At 46.6% G+C, this 19,083-nt stretch overlaps 1 protein-coding gene across 1 annotated transcript in view; it reads right to left on the reverse strand.

Moving 5' to 3' along the window:
• Positions 1-8,291, reverse strand: part of LOC147270812 (uncharacterized) — a 31,354-nt gene extending 23,063 nt beyond the window's left edge. The window contains exon 1 of the mRNA XM_086205434.1: positions 7,736-8,291. Within this exon, the coding sequence (XP_086061560.1) occupies positions 7,736-8,291 (556 nt within the window). The remainder of the gene's footprint in view (positions 1-7,735) is intronic.
• Between the last annotated feature and the right edge of the window lie 10,792 nt (positions 8,292-19,083).

The raw sequence follows: 19,083 nt of genomic DNA on the forward strand, positions 1-19,083 counted from the left end.
AGAACCTGCATCATCCCAGCCATGAAGACCTCAACATGGTTGAAGAGAAAGTCTTGGGGTGGATTCTTGTGTTTTGCAGCATCCTTGATGAGTCTGCATAGAAACATTGGTGTTGTGGACCCACATCCACCAGGAGTGGAGCTCAACCAAGAAGAGCAAGAGGAGAATGTTTGTGGAGGAGCTGGGAAGTTCCCTGGTCAAGCCACACACTGAGGGAAGGGAACGGACGCCCCGAGACCCAGACGCTGCAGCCTTGCTCAGACAGCTGCAGAGCTCAGCAGCACTCCATCCATGCCATCAGCAACACAGAGAGCATCCACACCAGCGTCCTCCTCAGCAGCCCTGCCTCAACACCAACCAGAACAGCCACAGCCACAACCCCCTCAGGACCTGGATTCTTTCTAAATACTTTTTAAAGGCGTGTTCTGTCCAGGTAGAAGACATGATTTGTTTATCTGGATGAAATAAAAATGGATGAAAACGTCCAGAACATCCCTCCCAAATCTGATTTCTTCAAGTGAAAGAACTCTAACATTTCTAGATTCATTCCCTCCAGTAAGGTCTTATTTCCAGCTCTGCTCTCCCTCCACTACTGTTCAGTGTAGTATTTATTTTACTGACTACTTCATTGACAGGTGGTAAAACTGTCTGGTGTTTCCTGAACTTAACTGAGTGCTGCTCAGTAAAGTTGCCATGACTTGAGATTCTCTTCCTGCTGGGTCCATTTCAACATTCTTATCCTTCCTATCACTGGAGATAAAGTATCAGTCAGGGCTGTACTTGATTAGTACTGCATATAGTACACATCAGTCACTGCCATTACACAGTGGAATGGTAGTTGAAGTACTGTTTAGCAGCAAGCTGAAAACTGTTGTGGTCTTTGACAGTTCTCTTGTTTCTGAATGAAAATCCTGTGAAGGAGAATCATGGAGACATCCTAAAAATGGCTGAGGTCTCTGAGCTGCAGCAGGTCTGAGCTGCTTTTGATGCCCAGATGATGAGGAGGCAGTGAATGGTGGGTTTGGTGGAGCTGGAAAAAGGCTGCAGGTGGTGAGGGGTCTGCTGGTGTCAGGACTTCCTCTCCAGGTCTGAGGGCGTCTCCCTGCAGTTCCCACAAACACCACAACAGTCCTGGAACCCCTGCAGATGGTGGAGGACCATGATGACCCCGATGCACCATCAGGCCATCAAAAACCAGTCCTGATGGTCAAAAAGGTCCCTCCACTCATCCAGGCTCAACTCTAGAAGAAGCTTCTGGAACAGATGAGCAAACACACTCAAATATAAATCCTGATGTAAACACACTGGCAAACCAACGTTTCCCACAATGTTGATTTTTACAATTTCCTTCAATGTTTGAAAACCATCAAAGTGGACAGAAGCCCAGATGGTCCAAACCTGTTTCCTGTCTCCTGCCATTGTGGAGAGCCTCTGTTCTGTCCTGCTGCTGTCCAGTTATCTCTCCTGAGCTCCTCTGCTGGTTCCACCTTGAAAAGGGTCTGAGCTAGAACTGAACCTTGGGAAACTTCAACCTTTGATCTCAGAGTTTTGTGTTTGATCTAAAAATTCAGTGAATTTTGGGTTTGTGTGGAGCTGAAAAAATGCTGCAGGTGTTGAGAGGTCTGCTGGTGTCCAGGACCCGAGTCGTTGGGTTGGGTTTGTGTTTGTGTTTGATCTTAGAATTCTTTCTTTGATCTCTCCTTGATTTCTCAATGATTTCTTTGTGGACTCCAATTGTCTTTGATCTCAGAGTTCTGTGTTTGATCTTAGAATTCTTTCTCACATCTCTCCTTGATTTCTCAATGATTTCTTTGTGGACTCCAATTGTCTTTCATCTCTCAGTGAGACAAAGACATAGCAGCTCCAACCTCAGCCTCCAGGAGGCCCTGATCCTCTAGTGGTCAGTCCTCTGTGTTGTGGCTGCAGCAACCCTGGTTTGAATCAGGGTCCCAGCAGCAACATTCCTACTGACTAGTGTTTGTTGTTCAACTGGACAGTTTGTCTGGTGAAGCTCTCTCAGACACTCCTTTCTTCATCCTCCCTTCAGGCTCAGCAGCATCAGAATCAATGTGTCTGACTCGGATCAGAACCCTCAACCTGGAGGCTGTGGTGCAATGAGAACACATCTGACAACCAATCAGAGGAGGGTCTGTTTGACCCCTGAAAACTCCATGAAAGCCTGAGAGGAACTTGTTCATCTCCAAATTCCCTCCCTGCACGTTGTCTCTGCAGAAATCATTCAAGTCCAAGTTGAACCTTAGACTAAAAGCTCCCAGTAGGTGATGCAGGCTCCACCTCACTCCTGGTTCTGGAACCTCACCAGTTCTTGCTCTCTCACCACTTGGATCTCATGTTCCTGACATCTCTGAGCTTGTTTCCTATCCACCTGTCTCATGTTGATGAGGTCATCCAGCCTGATGATCTCTAGGTTCTCCTTTGAGTGGTTCCCTCTGGGAGAGTTCTCTCTCTGTAACTTGTGTGTGTTTGCTCGTATCCTGTTTCTCCTTGACAGCACTTTAGTGTTTTTACCACTGGTGTCTCATCTGTGGTTCACCTTTTATTTTAATTCTTTGTCAAAGATGAAGGTGTTTGTGGTCATTCATCAATCATGTGATGGCTCATGTGACTGTGAGTCTGATGAAGAGCTTGTAGCGTCTCTCACTCTGATCACTTCAGGCTATTGAAGCTACTCAGGTGTAGCCTGACTAGCTCAGTCGGTAGAGCATGAGACTCTTAATCAGGAGGAGTCCAGGCCTGAATCGGTGAAAACCAACGTAACCGGCTCACGTTCTCAGCTGGATTCTCCCATCGATGTACGACGCCTCTCCAACGAACTGGTGGGAGGACGGCCTCCAAAGCCTCCACCTCGTCGACCGTGGCTCCCGCTGAGATTCGCTCGATGAAGAAGGGAAGCGCGTTGATGGGCTACCCTCTGGTCTCAGGCTGCTGGCTGCCTGGACTAAGCTGCTCTTCTCCGACACAAAGGTGGCTTCTCTCTCTTCAAGGCTCACAGGAGGTCAAGAGTGTAGCGACCGTGAGCCGAGATTGATGATGAATTACAAAAATAGAAAATCCCCCCAAAAAATTAGTGGAATAGAAAAGAAAAGGGGGGGAGCCGGACCAGCTGCTCTAGGAGCTCACACACAAAGGGCAGAAACAAGAAGCACTGAAGAGAGCGCCAACAGTGGATGGTGCCACCACTGTTACAGTAAACTGGTCCACCTCAGAGCAGTGACCTTGACCTGTGAGGGGTTGTTGGCCAATCAGGACACTTTGCTGTCTTCAGTCCTTCTCAGATATCAACAAATGAAGCTGGTTGAACAGACAGCAATCATCATCACTCAGAGACATCACCTGGAGAGGAAGACTGCTCAGAGTTCTGACAATGACAGTGAAGAGGCAAGGAGAGCTGGATAACCACAGACGGTGAAACATTCGGAACATCATGTTGATACACGCGCGCGTGTGTGTGTGTGTGTGTGTGTGTGTGTGTGTGTGTGTGTGTGTGTGTGTGTGTGTGTGTGTGTGTGAGCAACAACTTAACACAGGAGAGGAAACCATAACACTGATCATTGAATGTACAGCCACACTTCAACTCAATGAATGCTCTGCACAGAAGAATCCAGCTTCATTCCTGGATCAACAAGTCTTCTTCCAGCGAGTCAAACTCAATAAAAAAGCAAACAAATCCAAGCAAAGGACAAGGAACTCCAGCATTTTCCCTCCCTGATGACATCCACTCAGTTTTTAAAGGTGAATGTGGAGCAGACGGTGCAGTTTGGCTGCAGGTCTTGGACAAGTCTCTGAGATGCTGGCTGCTCCACAAGAGAGAAGGGCTGGAGACCAGGAACTAGAAAGGCAAGGCAAGGCAAGGCAATTTTATTTGTAGAGCCCGTTTTCACCAACAGTTTGTCTCAAAGGGCTTCACATGGCATCATAACAACATCCTCTGCCCTTAGACCCTCACATCGACTGAGGAAAAACTCCATAGAAAACCCTTTTAACAGGGAAAAATCTGAGAAACCTCAGGGTGAGCAACAGAGGAGGATCCCTCACCCAGGACGGACAGACGTGCAGTAGATGTTGTTACAGACAAGAAAACAGTTTACAATACAAAATGTGGGAAACACGGAAATGTTAATAACAGCTGAAGAAGGAAGCTTCTGGTAGGGGAGGCAGGGAGAGCAAGCCAGCTTGATGGGGGACTGGATGGCAGACTGGTTCATGGAAGGGGAGCGCAGGCCGGTGTAACAGTAGGGAATAAGAGGGGGGGGGGGCGATGCAGGCGGCGGTTGGGGCTCTGGTGGATCTGTGGAAACACAGAGAGACTGCGAGACACCAAGGCCAAACTACAAAGTGCAACAAGTAGTGGTAGTGACAGTTCCAAAAATGTGCAGGGAGGAGAGAGGGGGAGAGGAGAGGAGAGGAGGGAAGGGCTCCATGTAACCTGATGTGTCCCCCAGCAGTCTAAGCCTGTAGCAGCATAGCTATCAATGGTTCAGAGCTACCTGAACCAGTCCTAACTGAAGGCTCTGTCATAGAGGAAGGTCTTAAGCCTGGACTTAAACGTAGTTAAAGTGTCTGCCTCTCTGACCCATGGAGAGATGCTGGTTCCACAGTAGAGGAGCCCGGTAACTAAAGGCTCTACCTCCCAGTCTGTTTTTAGAGATACTGGGAATCACTAAAAGACCTGCATTCTGGGAGCGGAGTGCTCTGGTGGGACAGTAGGGACTAATGAGCTCTTTCAAATAGGATGGAGCTTTATCACTGAGAGCCTTATAAGTCAGCAGAAGGACTTTGAAGTGGATTCTAGATCCTACAGGAAGCCAGTGGAGAGAAGCTAAAGTGGGAGAGATGTGTTCTCTCTTCTTAACTCCCGTCAAAACCCTCGCTGCAGCGTTCTGGACCAGCTGGAGACTCTTTAGAGAGAGAGAAAGCTGAGGACTGCACTGTCCACACTCCTCTGAGACCTGCTTCCTTTCTTCAAGCGTCATCAAGACGTCCCAGCCTCAGATTTTCTGATTGGAGACAATGATGACCACAAGTACAAGGAATAAAAGAGAAGACAAAACAAACGCAAAATCCATCCAAATCCATTGATTGATTGATTGATGCTGCAGTTCTAATGTGGATTTTCAAACTTGGACAACAGTTGCCGTAAAACACAGAAGAAGAAGAGTGATTTTCTTTTCTACAGAACTAAGATTAAAAAAAAAATTGAAAAGTGAAAAACATGAAAAATGGCAAATGCTGTTTTTGTTGATTGCCTTCAATCAATCTATTTAAACTGTATTGTTGCTCTTTCCTTTAGAGAGACAGTAAATGACTAATTAGTGGCCCGGGCGTTTAAAAGAGACCAGGCGTCGATTGGTAACAGGCTTTTATTTTGGCACTGGCCAGCACTGGGCCACTATTATTATTTTTTTAGCAATAGGTATACAAGGTATAACAATATACTGTAGTACTTTAAAGAACAGTAGTGCAAATATCAAGATTGTCCAGAGAACACTTTACACAAGAACACTTTATTAGTAAGAAAAGGGGCGTGACAACTTGAGGCCCGTATCCTTCCACTTCCACGACAGTCTCATGCGGCCAAAATAGCAGATCTACACATTCACAACGACGCGTTACCACCTTGTACATCTTTTTTTTTCTTTTTTTGCATGGAACTGAGAGCTTGAAGATTTGCTGTTTGAGGTGCACTGACATCATGAGACATAAATTACTGGGAAGTTCAAATAAATTGCAAGATCTTACATGAAACCAAGTTAAGATAACATTAATCTCAAATAACGGCCCCCAGGCGTTTAAACGAACCTGGCGTTTATTTGAGACAGGCGTCTATTTTACAAAATGAGGTCGGACCCTCGGCCATCAAATGAGACCCGGCGGCACTTTGACACCAGGCTGTTAATTGGTCAGTTAGGGTAGATTAAGGTTGATAACATCCACTCCAAATAGTCAAACACAGGGGTGAGGATACAAGCAGAGCCTCTACATGGAAACAAAAGCACTGACAACTTTAAAACTGTACAGTGAGTTAAGAAAAATACTCTCTTTAAACCTTTTTATTAACTGTCCTCATAAACCTGTCTTTTAATAAACTTTAAATTCTTCTGTTAACTTTAAGTTCACTGTTCAGTAACTGGATGGATGACAACAACAGAGATGCCTGTTCTGAGTTGAGTCATATGGAGGTTGATCTCATGGTAGATAAAACTGCAGGCTCACTGCTGCAGAAGTTTGCTTTTTCCTTTGTTTGGTGACGCATTTCCTTTGTTTGGCAGGAGGCAGGGTGAAGGGAAGTAGACCCAAATGAAGAGGAGGGTAAGGAGGGTGCACAAAAGAGGTTTGTTAAAGAGACTGGAGACTGGAGACTTGGCTTAAGATGAGAGACTGGAGGCGAGAGACCAGGGAAACCTGCAGGCTTGAGACGAGCAGCTCGTGACTGGAGACTTGTGGCTTGTGATTGGCGGCTGTCACAATGCTTGACGTAGACTTCGACATCACAACACAGCAGTACAATAAACACCACCACACTAACGACTCCATCGGTCCTTTAAAAAGAAGAACATTAACAACAGAGAACAGCTCTGTGGTAGAATTCAACACTTGGCAACTAAACAAGAGGCAGAATTGTCTAAAAATACATAAGAAGGTCCTCTGTAGAGCCAGAGCCGCCTCAGTAAACACAGAAACTGCTGCTAAACCAGATATTTCTTTAGACCAGTTTTATCAAATAACAGTCCAGAACTTCATTCAATGATGACCTCATCAAAACCTTCATCCTGTCTCTTAGATTGTTTCCTACTAGGCTGCTTCAGGAAGTCTTCCCTCAGTGAGCACCTCTTTATTCAATCTGATTCCTCTGTCTGTAGTAACAGGACATGAACCACAGTCCTTGAAGGTAGCTGTCATTAAACCACTGCTTCAGAAGCCTCCTCTAGACCCTGAGGTTCTAGCCAACTATGGACTGATAGCTAACCTCCCCTCCTCTCTAAAATCCTGGAGAAAGCAGTTGTGTTGCAGCAGGTATCTGGAGGGTGGGGGGCTGTTCGTTCCTCCTAGTTGAAGCTCCTGGGCCCGGTGCTCTCTACATACAGAACCCGCCTTGCTGGCCAGGAGCCTCTCTTCCTCCTCATCCATTGTCTCTTTGAAGTTCAGCAGCCAACATCTCTTCCTTCCACCTCCCTTACACACATGCACACAGGAACCCACACCACCAACTGTACTGACGATCACATCACATTGTTGTCTGAGTTCAATTTTGGTTTATCGTTGCATTTTTTTCTTCATGAAATAATTTCATTATTTGGCCTGCAACTTGAGCTGCCCGGTGGTGCAGTGGTCAGCACTGTTGCCTCACAGAAAGAAGGTTCCGGATTCGAGTCCCAGCTCAAGTGCCGGATCTTTCTGTGTGAGTCTCCATGTTCTCCCTGTTCCTGTGTGGGTTCTCTCTGGTACTCCAGCTTCCTCCCACAGTCCAAAGACATCAAGAGGGGACGAGGCTGATTGATACTCTAAATTGACCGTAGGTGTGACTGTGAGAGTGAATGGTTGTCTGTCTCTATGTGTTGGCCCTGTGATGAACTGGCGACCTGTCCAGGGTGAACCCACCTCTTGCTCATAGACGCTGGGATAAGCTCCACCCCCCCCTTCCCTTAACAGGAAGCAGAAGACAATGGCTGGATGGCTGGATGGGCCTTCAACCTGCGTCTCGCTCTCTTGTCACGCTTCAAAGCCACAGCATGGCAAGGTGGTTTCTCCCCAATATGGGTTCTCATGTGTGTTTTAAGATGTCCCTTCAATGAGAATCTTTTTCCACACACTGAGCAGGGAAATGGTTTCTCCCCAGTGTGTCTTCTCATGTGTGATTCTAAATTTGCCTTCACTGGGAATCTTCTGCCACAAACTGAGCAAAGGAATGGTTTCTCCCCAGTGTGTGTTCTCATGTGTATTTTCAGATATCCCTTTTCTGCAAATCTTCCGCCACAAACTGAGCAGGGAAACAGTTTTTCTCCAGTGTGCGTTCTCATGTGCTTTTTCGGACATCCCTTTTCTGAAAACCTTCTGCCACAAACTGAGCAGAGAAACGGTTTGTCCCCAGTGTGTGTTCTCATGTGTCTTTTTAGATGTCCCTTCAATGAGAATCTTTTTCCACACACTGAGCAGGGAAATGGTTTCTCCCCAGTGTGTGTTCTCATGTGTCTTTTCAGATCTCCCTTAACTGAGAATCTTTTGCCACAAACTGAGCAGGGGAACGGTTTCTCCCCAGTGTGAGTTCTCATGTGTGTATCTAAACCACCTCTGTAATCAAAATCTTTACTGCATGTTGAGCACCTAAAGGGACGCTCATCCTCACTGACTTCTGTCTCAGATTCAGAAGGACCAGAGGTCACGTTCCTGATGATTTCTGATTCTCTTTCAGTCTTTACTTTTTGCTCTTTTGAACTGCAATGAGTAACTTCCTGTCCTGGGCTCAGTTTCTGAGGCAAATTCCTCCTTGAGCCAAAGGGTTCCTTGTGCTCAGAGGTGGCCGTGTTATCAGGTCTGACCCAATCATCCTCACTGACTTCAGTCTCAGCTTCAGAAGAGTCTGACATCTGGTCTTCAGTCTGGGGTTGTACAAGTGGATCTGGATCTACCTTGCTGGCTGGTTCTGGTTCTGGTCCTCCACACTCTTCTCCATCAGCTTCTGTTTTCAGAGGATGAACTGGGCTGCTGCTCAGAGACTCTTCTTTCAAGTTCTCCTCAGTTAGTCTCTGGTGAAGCTTTGGGAACTGAGGTTTCTCTTCGTCCTCTTCACAGGGACCAGAGTGAAGGGGAACGTGGTGATATCAGCCTCCTGCTGCCCTTGAAGCTGCCCTCCCTCCTCACTGGTCCAGAGCTCCTCCCACTCCTCTTTAATGTGGGGGGGCTCTGGGTCCTGCAGCTCAGGGGGAACCTCTTCTTTAATCACCAGCAGCTGCTCCACATCTGCAGGACACAAACAGCAACATCAGAAATCTCTTCATTTGACTCTGAAACAGCGGAGCAACAGACAGAAACAGAAATCAACTCAATGAAAAGAGACGTCCTGCTACTGACGACCAGTCAGCAAACTCGGAACAGAAACGCTGGCTTCAGATGCTTGGATCAACGTTGGGTCACCCAGGTCAAAGGTCATAGGTCCCCTCTGCTGAATGGTTTTGTCCATTCATTCCTCCGTGTCATTGATGCGTCTCAGCATCTTGGGAGAGTTCCTTCTCTGCTTTGTCACAGATCTGAACCCCCTACCATCAAACCACGATCCATCAAAGAAAGAGGACTTTGGTCAACTTGGGCCATGAGAAGTCCAGAACAAATGACTTGGATATGGAGGTTTGTTAGAGTTTGCAAAGGGAAACAGGAGGCTGTTGTTGAGGAGTGGATTGGTGAGAAAGGAGAGTGGAGCTGTTCAGGTGCTCCAAACAAGAAGCTGAGAACAGGACAAGAAGAAACAAGAGGTTTAACACAACGCCAACCCTTCAGTTTGGTAAATATCGGCTACATTGAGAGCTCTTATTGAGTCTGACTTTATTTTGTAAGTTGATCTCAGAATTGGAACCAGAAATGTTTTTTTAGTTTTCTTTTTTAATTTGGCCCCGAGGGACTGCCACCTGCTCCTGGTCAGGGGTTTGGGGCCTCAGGGACCCTCAGGGACCCTCAGAGTTCCACCTGCAGAAGCTCAAGCCCTGTTCAAACTACGCTACTTTTGTTTGCGACAGGCCCTGCTGTTCACACCGTCGACGCTCAATCAGGCTGCTGTTCACACGACAAGATTTGTCGGCGCACAGGAGCGTTCATTAATGCCTCAGCCTGATTGGGGGAGGGAAGTCACTGACGCCTAAAATCTTGCAGTGTGAACTGGGCTTTAGCCTTCATGTGGGACCAGGTTGGACCGGTCTGAGGGTGAAGGTCTGACAAAGTGCAATCCAATTACATGACAAAAACAGTGATCCAGAGAACCACCTTACCCCCCCCCCCCCCAAAACCACCACACCCTTTCCGGCCTCAAGCCTGATTTATGCTTCTGCGTCGTGGCGACGCCGTACCTATGCCGGCAACGCAGACCCCTACGCCGTAGCCCAACGTGCACCTCCAAAAAATCCTGACTGTGACGTGAACGTCAACGGACTGTGATTGGTCCGCTCACACGACGTTTCCGGTTCAGCACAACAACACCGCTATTTTTTAAGTTTCTGTGGTGAGAGCAACACGCAAAAATAAAAATGGACCAAGCCGAAGAAAGAGTTATCGAGGAGGTTCGCAGGTATGACCACCTGTACAACTTCCATTGTTGTCTCTGTCTCTGACCCATGTGCTTTGACCGGAAGAAAACTAAGGAATTCGACAAGAGTCCCCCAAAACCATAGAAGATAAAGCCACACCCCTCTAGTGGCTTGGCGGTGAATTACAGAGCAACGCGTTCCCTCGACGCAGAACTATAAATGCACAGTGACGACGTAGGGGCTACGGCGTCGCCACGACGCAGAAGCATAAATCAGGCTTCAGTCGCCACCATGTGCCCCCTTCACATTCCTGTCTGCCCCCTTACAAATGCCTGTCTAAAACCGGCCCTGCTGCAGCTCCACTTCCTGGACTGAATGAGGGGCCCAGCAGGTCCCTGCGGGGACTCACCTGCTCTGTCCAGCCTGACTCGGGGCTTCAGCACGGCATCGAGCAGCAACCTCTGCCGGCGGTTCTCCCGCTCGTACTCCACCACGGTTTCCTCCAGCAGAGCCACGATCTGCTCCGCGGCCGCCGCCAGCCGCTCGGTGAGCAGCGCTCTCAGCACCGGGACTCCAGCCGCTGAGTCTCCTTCTCCCAGCTGCAGCAGGAAGTCTTCAGCGGCGGCGAGGATCCGCTCCTGGACCGACACCCGCAGCAGCTGCGCGGCGCACATGTTGAGGTTCTACCGGCGCCACTCAGCCTTCAGGAGACAAAGACCGAGGCCGGGGGTTCACGGACTTCTCCGTCTTTCCTTGTTGTGTTCAAAGCTTCCCGCGTCTTCTTCTCCTTTTGTGAAGTGCGTATTGATGACGTATGTGGTGACGTCCGAAGCCTCGCCAGCCAGCAGTGACCACGTGACTGATTCAGGACCTGCTTCTCCGGCTTGGCGTGAGATTCTAAATGTAAAGCAGTGAAACGCCGTGGTTTCCTCCCTCTGGTCCGCGCGTCTGTTGCAGCTTCGTTTCCATCACAGCTCTCTCAGCCCCATCAGCCATGTTGTTCATCATCGTGTTGGTTTTTGGAAATTGTACTAAAAGGACAGTTTGTTTGTTTGTTTGTTTTTTCTTTTAAATGACCTGTGGCAGCACTTGGATGATGAAGTGGGGAGACTTGGAAGAAGTGGAACTCCAGCGAGTACATCAAGTACAGCGAGTACATCAAGTACAGCAAGTACATCAAGTACAGCGAGTACATCAAGTACAGCAAGTACATCAAGTACATCAAGTACAGCGATACTAGCAGATACTGGACGGACTCAAGATCCTCTGGTGCACTGAAGAGCCAGCAGACTGCCTGTCCCAGCCTCTTCCTGCTGGCCACAGACTTCCTGTGCAGGCCGTCATCATCAGGGCCATGTGAGCGTGTGTTCTCCACGGCAGGAGAAATCGCTTCAAGAAACCCAACAGACTTGATTTGAAAACGTTGGAAAAACTTCTTTTTTTAATAAAAATTGTAAAATCAAAGCGTCCTCATTCCCAACACTTTCACTGAGACTTTCACATCATGGTCCCATTGTTCAAAGACATGGAACGATCCAGTATGAACGCAAAGACTTCAATGATCTCATTGTGTTCACGGGTCATCAAATCAGTGTCAGTTCAGTCGGTCAAGCCTGCAGGGAAGTTTACAGTCCAGCAGGTGTCAGTATTCAGTGACAGTAACACAGTGTCATGGCGTCCACAGGCTTCATGACGCCTCATCCACCCTTCACTACTTCTCCTGTCTGTCCATCAGTCTCTTCACTTGTCTCTCTCTTTATCTCTGTCCTTCTCTTTCCTTCTGCATATCTGTCTTCCTCCATTCTCTGTCTTTGTCTCTGCCCTGCTCTCCTGCTCTCTTTCCCCCCAACTGGTCAAAGCAAACATCCCTTTCCACTGATCCTGGATCTGCTTGACGTTCCTGCCTGTTAAAAGGAAGGTTTTCATCACCACTGTTGCAGGATGTGCTGCTGATGGAGAATTGTTGGGTGGAGGTTCATTGAAGCAGTTTGGTGCTGGACCTGCAGTACTAGTAAAGAGTCATGAGAGAACTTTGTTGTGATTTGGTTCAATACAAATAAAACTGACTTGACCAGTGTCATTTGTGGTCTTTTGTTAATTGCATGCCACATGAAATTATTTTTGGTCACTTTTCCAGCAACTGTCTCACAGTGGCAAGACAAGAACACTTCTACTTTTGATGATGACAGTTTGTTCAACACTAAACTTCATCCAGTACCATGTTGTCAAACACTGGAACCTCCACAGCACCTGAACAGGGACTTGAACCCTGGACCCTCACATTAAAAGTCTGATGCTCTACCCTCTGAGCTCCTCAGGCTCTTTCTACAGCATTGAGACAGGAACAGAAACACTTGTGAAGGTCAAACTGATGCTTTCTTGACTTGTTCAGTCCTCCATGTTAAAGTCCACCAAGCTTTTGATTGGCTCTGATTCTCTGTGGCAAAATCCAACAAGAGGCTCCAAAAATGTCCTGAATGTCACAAGAATGCACAGGACAAGATGTTAGTTTCCTTCATGTCTGCAGTTCCTCCACTGGAAAGTAAAGTCAGTGCTGCTCCTCTGCTGAAACCTGGGATCGGAGCAGGGACCTTTAGATCTTCAGTCTAACGCTCTCCCAACTGAGCTGGTTCAGTTCTGAGTGAGGGCCCTGCTTCTCTCATTTATAATCTCTTCCACTCTCACTGGACCTTAGAGAGGATTGGAGCTTCTGAAGTCCTGACACAAATCAAACCAGGGACTCTGAACCACACAGTGAAGGAGTTGGTCATCAAGGTCGATGGCAGCTTCTTAAGTTCTAGCTTTGATCAAATATAAGAAATGTAAATGAATTCAACATTGATTGCGTTTCTCTCCTTTCTTTGGTGCCCTCAGATTTTCCGAGAACTGTAGGAGGAACTGCTCTCTGTTCTGTGTTTGTTCTGCTCAATGGAGGAAGGAACCGAGAACAGGAGCTCTAAGTTTTCCAGTTCCTACATCAGTGAATGGACTTTCTGTGCTGCAAGGAGCCAAAGCTACTAAGGAGGATTACAGTTTGTCCTTGCAGGAGTCAGTGACTTAATAGAGTCTAACAAAGGGTTGAACCTGAATGAGACAGTCACCCTTCAACATGGGGCCATGGCAGAGTGAACCAAGAACACTACAATGGGGGTGAGAGTGGAGCCATGATGGATTCACAGTTCATCACCTCCACCATCATGTGGACCACCTGATCACCTCTCCCTCAACCTCTAAATAACTCATTCCCTGACCGGGAATCGAACCCGGGCCGCGGGGGTGAGAGCGCCAAATCCTAGCCACTAGACCATCAGGGACCACACTGAGCTCTCCAACAACAGAGACTATAGACAATGACTCAAGAACACAGGACTCTGTGGTCTCAGCTTGAGATGCAGAGGGTCCACCAAGACCACCAGACACCTCAGCCCCCTAAAGACAGTCCACCCCCAGGATCAGCTTCTATCACTCAGTGGTCCAGAACCATTATGAAGCCTGATCAGGAATGTGAGCAAAGCTCTTGGAACAGGCCTGCTGCCACCACAACTAAGATCCTGCAGGTCACTCGAAACTCCAGTGTCCAGCTGACAAGTGGACGTTCCTCTGATCTGTGGTGGTGCTGAGTTTAGCAAACATCTCCAACAAGAAGATGAAGGAGGCCATCAACTCCTCCAAGCTCAACATCTATACTGGCTTTACTGGGAGATCAGGAGGTCAAAGCAGATCTTCCCCCTCCACCTCAGATGGTTTCTACTCACAGAGATGAGGGACCAGTTCAAACCAGCTCCCTGGAGCTCCCTTAAGCCATTGTCCCCCTCAGCTAACATCTGGATCTGGACCTGCACCGGTGCTGACTTGTGTCTTGAGTCCCCAGAGTTTGTTGAACCAGAGAAGCTTCAACTGGTGACGGTCGTACAACCAAGCGTGAAGGTGAGCCTGCATTGTCTGATCTGGAGCTAACAGGAATTAGCAAGTTAGCAACTGTTCTAGAGTTGCTGCTGAGTTGAATTTGAATTTATTTGTTGAAAGGTTCCAGTTTCTATGAGGTCAGGGAAGATTGGTGTGGATCCAAAGGTCCCTGGTTGGATTCCCACCTCTCACAGAGGACCTGATGCTTCACGTGAGCTGTAGGATTGGTCTTTACTGCTGAGACAGAAAGAATCCTCCCACATTGGCTTCTTTTAACTGTCAACATTGGTTTGGCTCATTGGAACATTTTCAAACCCTCGTTGCTCAGATTTTACATGAATTTGATCATGACTTTAGACACATGTTCTGTTTATTAATTAAATAATCACTTGAGTTATGAATTTAGTGAGTCAACCAGACTTGGTCAATGATAAAAGTTAGTCTGGTTATTATTCAGTTTCCTTCCAGTTGGAACACACACACACACACACACACACACACACACACACGCGCATACACACACACACACACACACACACACACACACACACACACACACAGCCTGTCTTCAGTATAAAATGGTCTGTCACGTTCTCTCACGTTGGAAGATTTCTCTGACTCCATTGTGAATACAGAGATTCTTCATCTGCCACCTGAGTCTTGATCCACTGATTCCTCTGATCCACCTCTTTCTGCTCCAACAAGGCTGACATGGATCAGGTGGGTCCATGTCATCCAATCAGGAGGTTTCTCCTCTCAGTTAATTTTCTTCATCCCAGTTTAGATTGATTCTTCTCAGCCTGATGAAGGAGCATCTGATCAGGTGTTTGACTGCTTGTTGGTTGTAATTCCATAGATTTTAATCTCAGATGTTATAGAATTAAGAATGCAATGGCAGTCCTGCCAAGTGACATCACTGACATGACAGGATGACCCAGTCATGTGACTGAAGGAGCTGAGAGCTCCTACACATCATTGTTGATGGTGTCTTCCACTGTAGTCAGCAGCCACAACTCCTCAATCAACACCTGTCAGAGACCTGCTGGAGGCCCCACTGAGGTTTGAACTGGGATCACTGGATTCAGAGTCTAGAGTGCTCACCATTCCACCATGGAACCATCAAAGATGAAACAAGTGAGACAAACTATGGCACTAAGCATGTACGAGGGACTACAGTGGTTTTCTGGATCTAATTTCCACAAACAAATGATGATTTGGGGAAAGGTCTGACAAAGTCTGACAAACATCCCCTGATTTTTTCACAAACAAATGATGATTTTTAGACAGTAACACAGGGCTCTTATTTTGGAGGGCCATCAGGATGTGAAATATCCCAGACCTCTGAGATCAGAGTGTTCACTTTGATCTCAGGGTCCTGAATTTAGAGGGTTCCTTCTTTGGTCTCCAAGTTCTAACTCCCATCTGACTGAATCCTTTTTTTAATGAACTCCTCAGACCCTGATGATGTCAGGAAGAAATCCAGACATTCAGTTCTCATCTCAGCTGTTCTGACTGAGACGTCAAGCAGTCAGGAAAAAGTGTTACGACCCAAAGTGGGACCTTTACAGGAGCTAACAAAGTGTCTTTTTTCCTAAACTACTTGAGGAACTGGTGAAACCAGTAAAATATGCATTTCTGTGTGCAGACCAGTGAGGAGCCTGGGTGAGTGGAAGGATGTTTACCACCAACACAGAACCCAGACTTTAGTCATGTGATGAGATGGAGACTCTGATTATGAAGTTAATGGACAAAATGTGACTTGAAGGATGAACACAAATGGGTTTTTGAACCAAACACATTCCTTCAGTAGACTTTGATCCAACATTGAAGTTAGAGTTTGGTGGCTGCTCCATGTTGGAGGAAACCAGGCGATGTTGGACCGTCACAGGGAAGCTCCTTTGCCTCCTCTGCTGCAAGTTCAACCACTCACTCCCATCAGTGGAGAGCAGCTTCAACTGGGTTTGGAATGTACCATTGTGGATGCATAGGAATGTGGAGAAAATGTCCTTTGTCAGAAGTGGGATTTGAACCCACGCCTCCAGGAGAGACTGCAACCTGAACGCAGCGCCTTAGACCGCTCGGCCATCCTGACAGAAACTTAGATGCAGACTGAATTAATTCACTGACAAAGTAGAATTTTTGTTAACATTAAACACAGTCTGTGTTCATGGTAGGAAGAAATGAATGTGTGTGTGTGTGTGTGTGTTTGTGTGTGTGTGAAGTCACAACAAAGTTCTCTCATGACTCTTTACTAGTAGAGCAGGTCCAGCACCAAACTCCTTCAATGAATCTACACCAACAATTCTCCATCAGCAGCACATCCTGCAACAGTGGTGATGAAAACCTTCCTTTTAACAGGCAGGAACGTCGAGCAGATCCAGGATCAGTGGGGACGGACGTCTGCTTTGACCGGTTGGGGGGAAAGAGAGCAGGAGAGCAGGGCAGAGACAAAGTCCACTTTCTGACTGAAGCAAAAGTAGACTTCAAAAGGTTTTTCTGATTCAACATAGCAGCTAAATTTTTCATTTCTCCACTGATTATCTGTTAAGGTTCATGGGGGGGGGGTGGAGCCTATCACAGCTGACTTTGGTCGAGAGGCGGGGTTCACCCTGGACAGGTCACCAGTCCATCACAGGACCAACACATAGAGACAGACAACCAGTCACTCTCACAGTCACGCCTACAGTCAATTTAGAGTATCAATCAGCCTCGTCCCCCCTTGATGTCTTTGGACTGTGGGAGGAAGCTGGAGTACCAGAGAGAACCACGCAGGAACAGGGAGAACATGGAGACTCACACAGAAAGATCCTGTGCTGGAGCCAGGACTAGAACCTGGAACCTTCTTGCTGTGAGGCCACAGTGCTGACCACTGCACCACCGTGCTGGATTTTCTGTAACATCAAGTACATCTGAACTGGCACTTGACAGTGACAGCAAGAGAACAAAAATCCCAGTGTGTCATCAACATTTCCTGTCAAATCAATGATAGAAGCTGAAAACTAACGTTTCCTGACAGGTTGCTGTTTCCACTCCAGAGCAACCAGTAGTTGATCCTATCAGACCAGTCTGATGAACGAAGCTTTTCACTTTACCAGTGGAATCACTGGGAAAAGAAACTCCTCCTGTCAGACGAAGGCTTCACTGTGTTGAGGAGGGTTTGTTCAGATGATTCTAGAAGACCAGCGAAATTTAGGTAAAAACAAATGTGTATATATAGAAGCCGCACTGGACTCTAAGCCGCAGGTGTTTTAATGTTTAATGACCACATGTAAGGGTTTGTGCACAGAGGGGATTGTCAGGAAAGAGACGGCTGTTTGGGGAAGCTTCCAATTTGTTAACATTTCCTACAAACAACAAGTTGCATACATGCATCACTTATAACAACAGTACGGAACATGAACCGTGCTGTGTAAACTGTCCTGTATCACACGACACATCGCGTTTCAGACACACAAACTTTCACAGCATTTGAAACGTGTTTACTGAGGAGAAATAAACGGTGCTCTCTCAGCGAACGGACCATAAACGAAGCTTACAGCGCTGGACGAGGCTACCCTTAATTAACAGGGCTGCAACTAACGACTATTTTAATAGTCCACTAGTCACCGACTATTGAAACGATTAGTTGACTAATCGGATATTTATTAATTTTTTCTTAAATTTAGCATGAAGTTGATTTAATTATGAGGCAATGATAATAAACAAGAAAGATGGTACAATGAAAAATACATCCTTTATTGAACAATGTAGGTTCGTACAAAAATTAAATAAAAACGTCCTGTCTAAAACAAATTAGGCCCAGTGCTCGGTCAGCAGAGACATAGATCCATAAATAAATAAACCTCTGTCAGGCAAATAAATAATAAATTAAAATCAAGTAAACACTTTTATAGCGAAAATACGCTTCTAAAATGTACCATGTGTGTCATAAAAACCATATTGGCTTGAATGTTCCTTGAATCTCACCGAGGCGAGTCAGACTCTGTTCCGTTCAACTGCCCCACGTGCTTTCTCTTTAAATGTTCCTGCATCGCCGAGGTGCTGCCATGACACCAAGGTCTGCTTTGCAACCTTTCCAAGTAGTCTTTTTATTCGCCGTATCCAGGCTGAAATACCACCAAACTTTAGAAGTTTGGTACACGTACCTGATGTTGACGCCGCCATTTCTGTATGTTACCGCTCAGAGACAGAGACGCTACTGCGCATGAGCGACTCTCAGCAGAGATTATAATCAGGTGAGAAGCCTCACTCTGTTGGAAAAACGCGTCTGGCGACAATGGACTTCACTGTCGACTATTTCAATTATCAAATTTTTGTCAACAACGTCGACTAATCATTGCAGCCCTACGAATTAAGTGTTTTTTAAAAGTGCCTGTAACATAGCAGTAGGCCTAAAGGTGCAGTAACATCTGTTTAAAATATAACCAGCCTACCAGCCGCACCGTTGTATAAGCCGCAGCGTTCAAAGCAGGGGGAAAAAGTAGCGGCTGATAGTCCAGAAATTACCGTATATATAATTTTATTTTAATATTTCGAGATCACAATAATCTTACAATTTACAACTACAATTAAACAAATGAACAAACACAAAGAAAATAGGTCTAAATTCTTGCTTGTGTTGTACGTCGCTTTGGACAAAAGCGTCTGCTAAATGAAATTGTAGTAGAATTGTAGTTGTAGTAGAAAATACTTTGTTCAGATATTGCGCAGTTTAGGTGTCGCTGGGCTTTCCGCACATGCCGGCTGCCTGCTGACACGTCGAGTGCTGTCAAACGTCTCTGAAGAAGGCAAATGCTGATCACCGAAATTGCACAAGGTCTGAAGAAAGAAGTTAAAAACTTTGACTTAATAAGAAGACATGATACACGTTTTTGAGACAAATAACATACACTTCAATCGGACACTTAAAATGTATTTTCCCAAG

This window comes from Aulostomus chinensis, chromosome 1 (assembly GCF_037954235.1).
Source record: "Aulostomus chinensis isolate RoL2024-O1b breed Wild chromosome 1, RoL_Achi_v1.0, whole genome shotgun sequence".
In the NCBI taxonomy this organism is placed as follows: domain Eukaryota; kingdom Metazoa; phylum Chordata; class Actinopteri; order Syngnathiformes; family Aulostomidae; genus Aulostomus; species Aulostomus chinensis.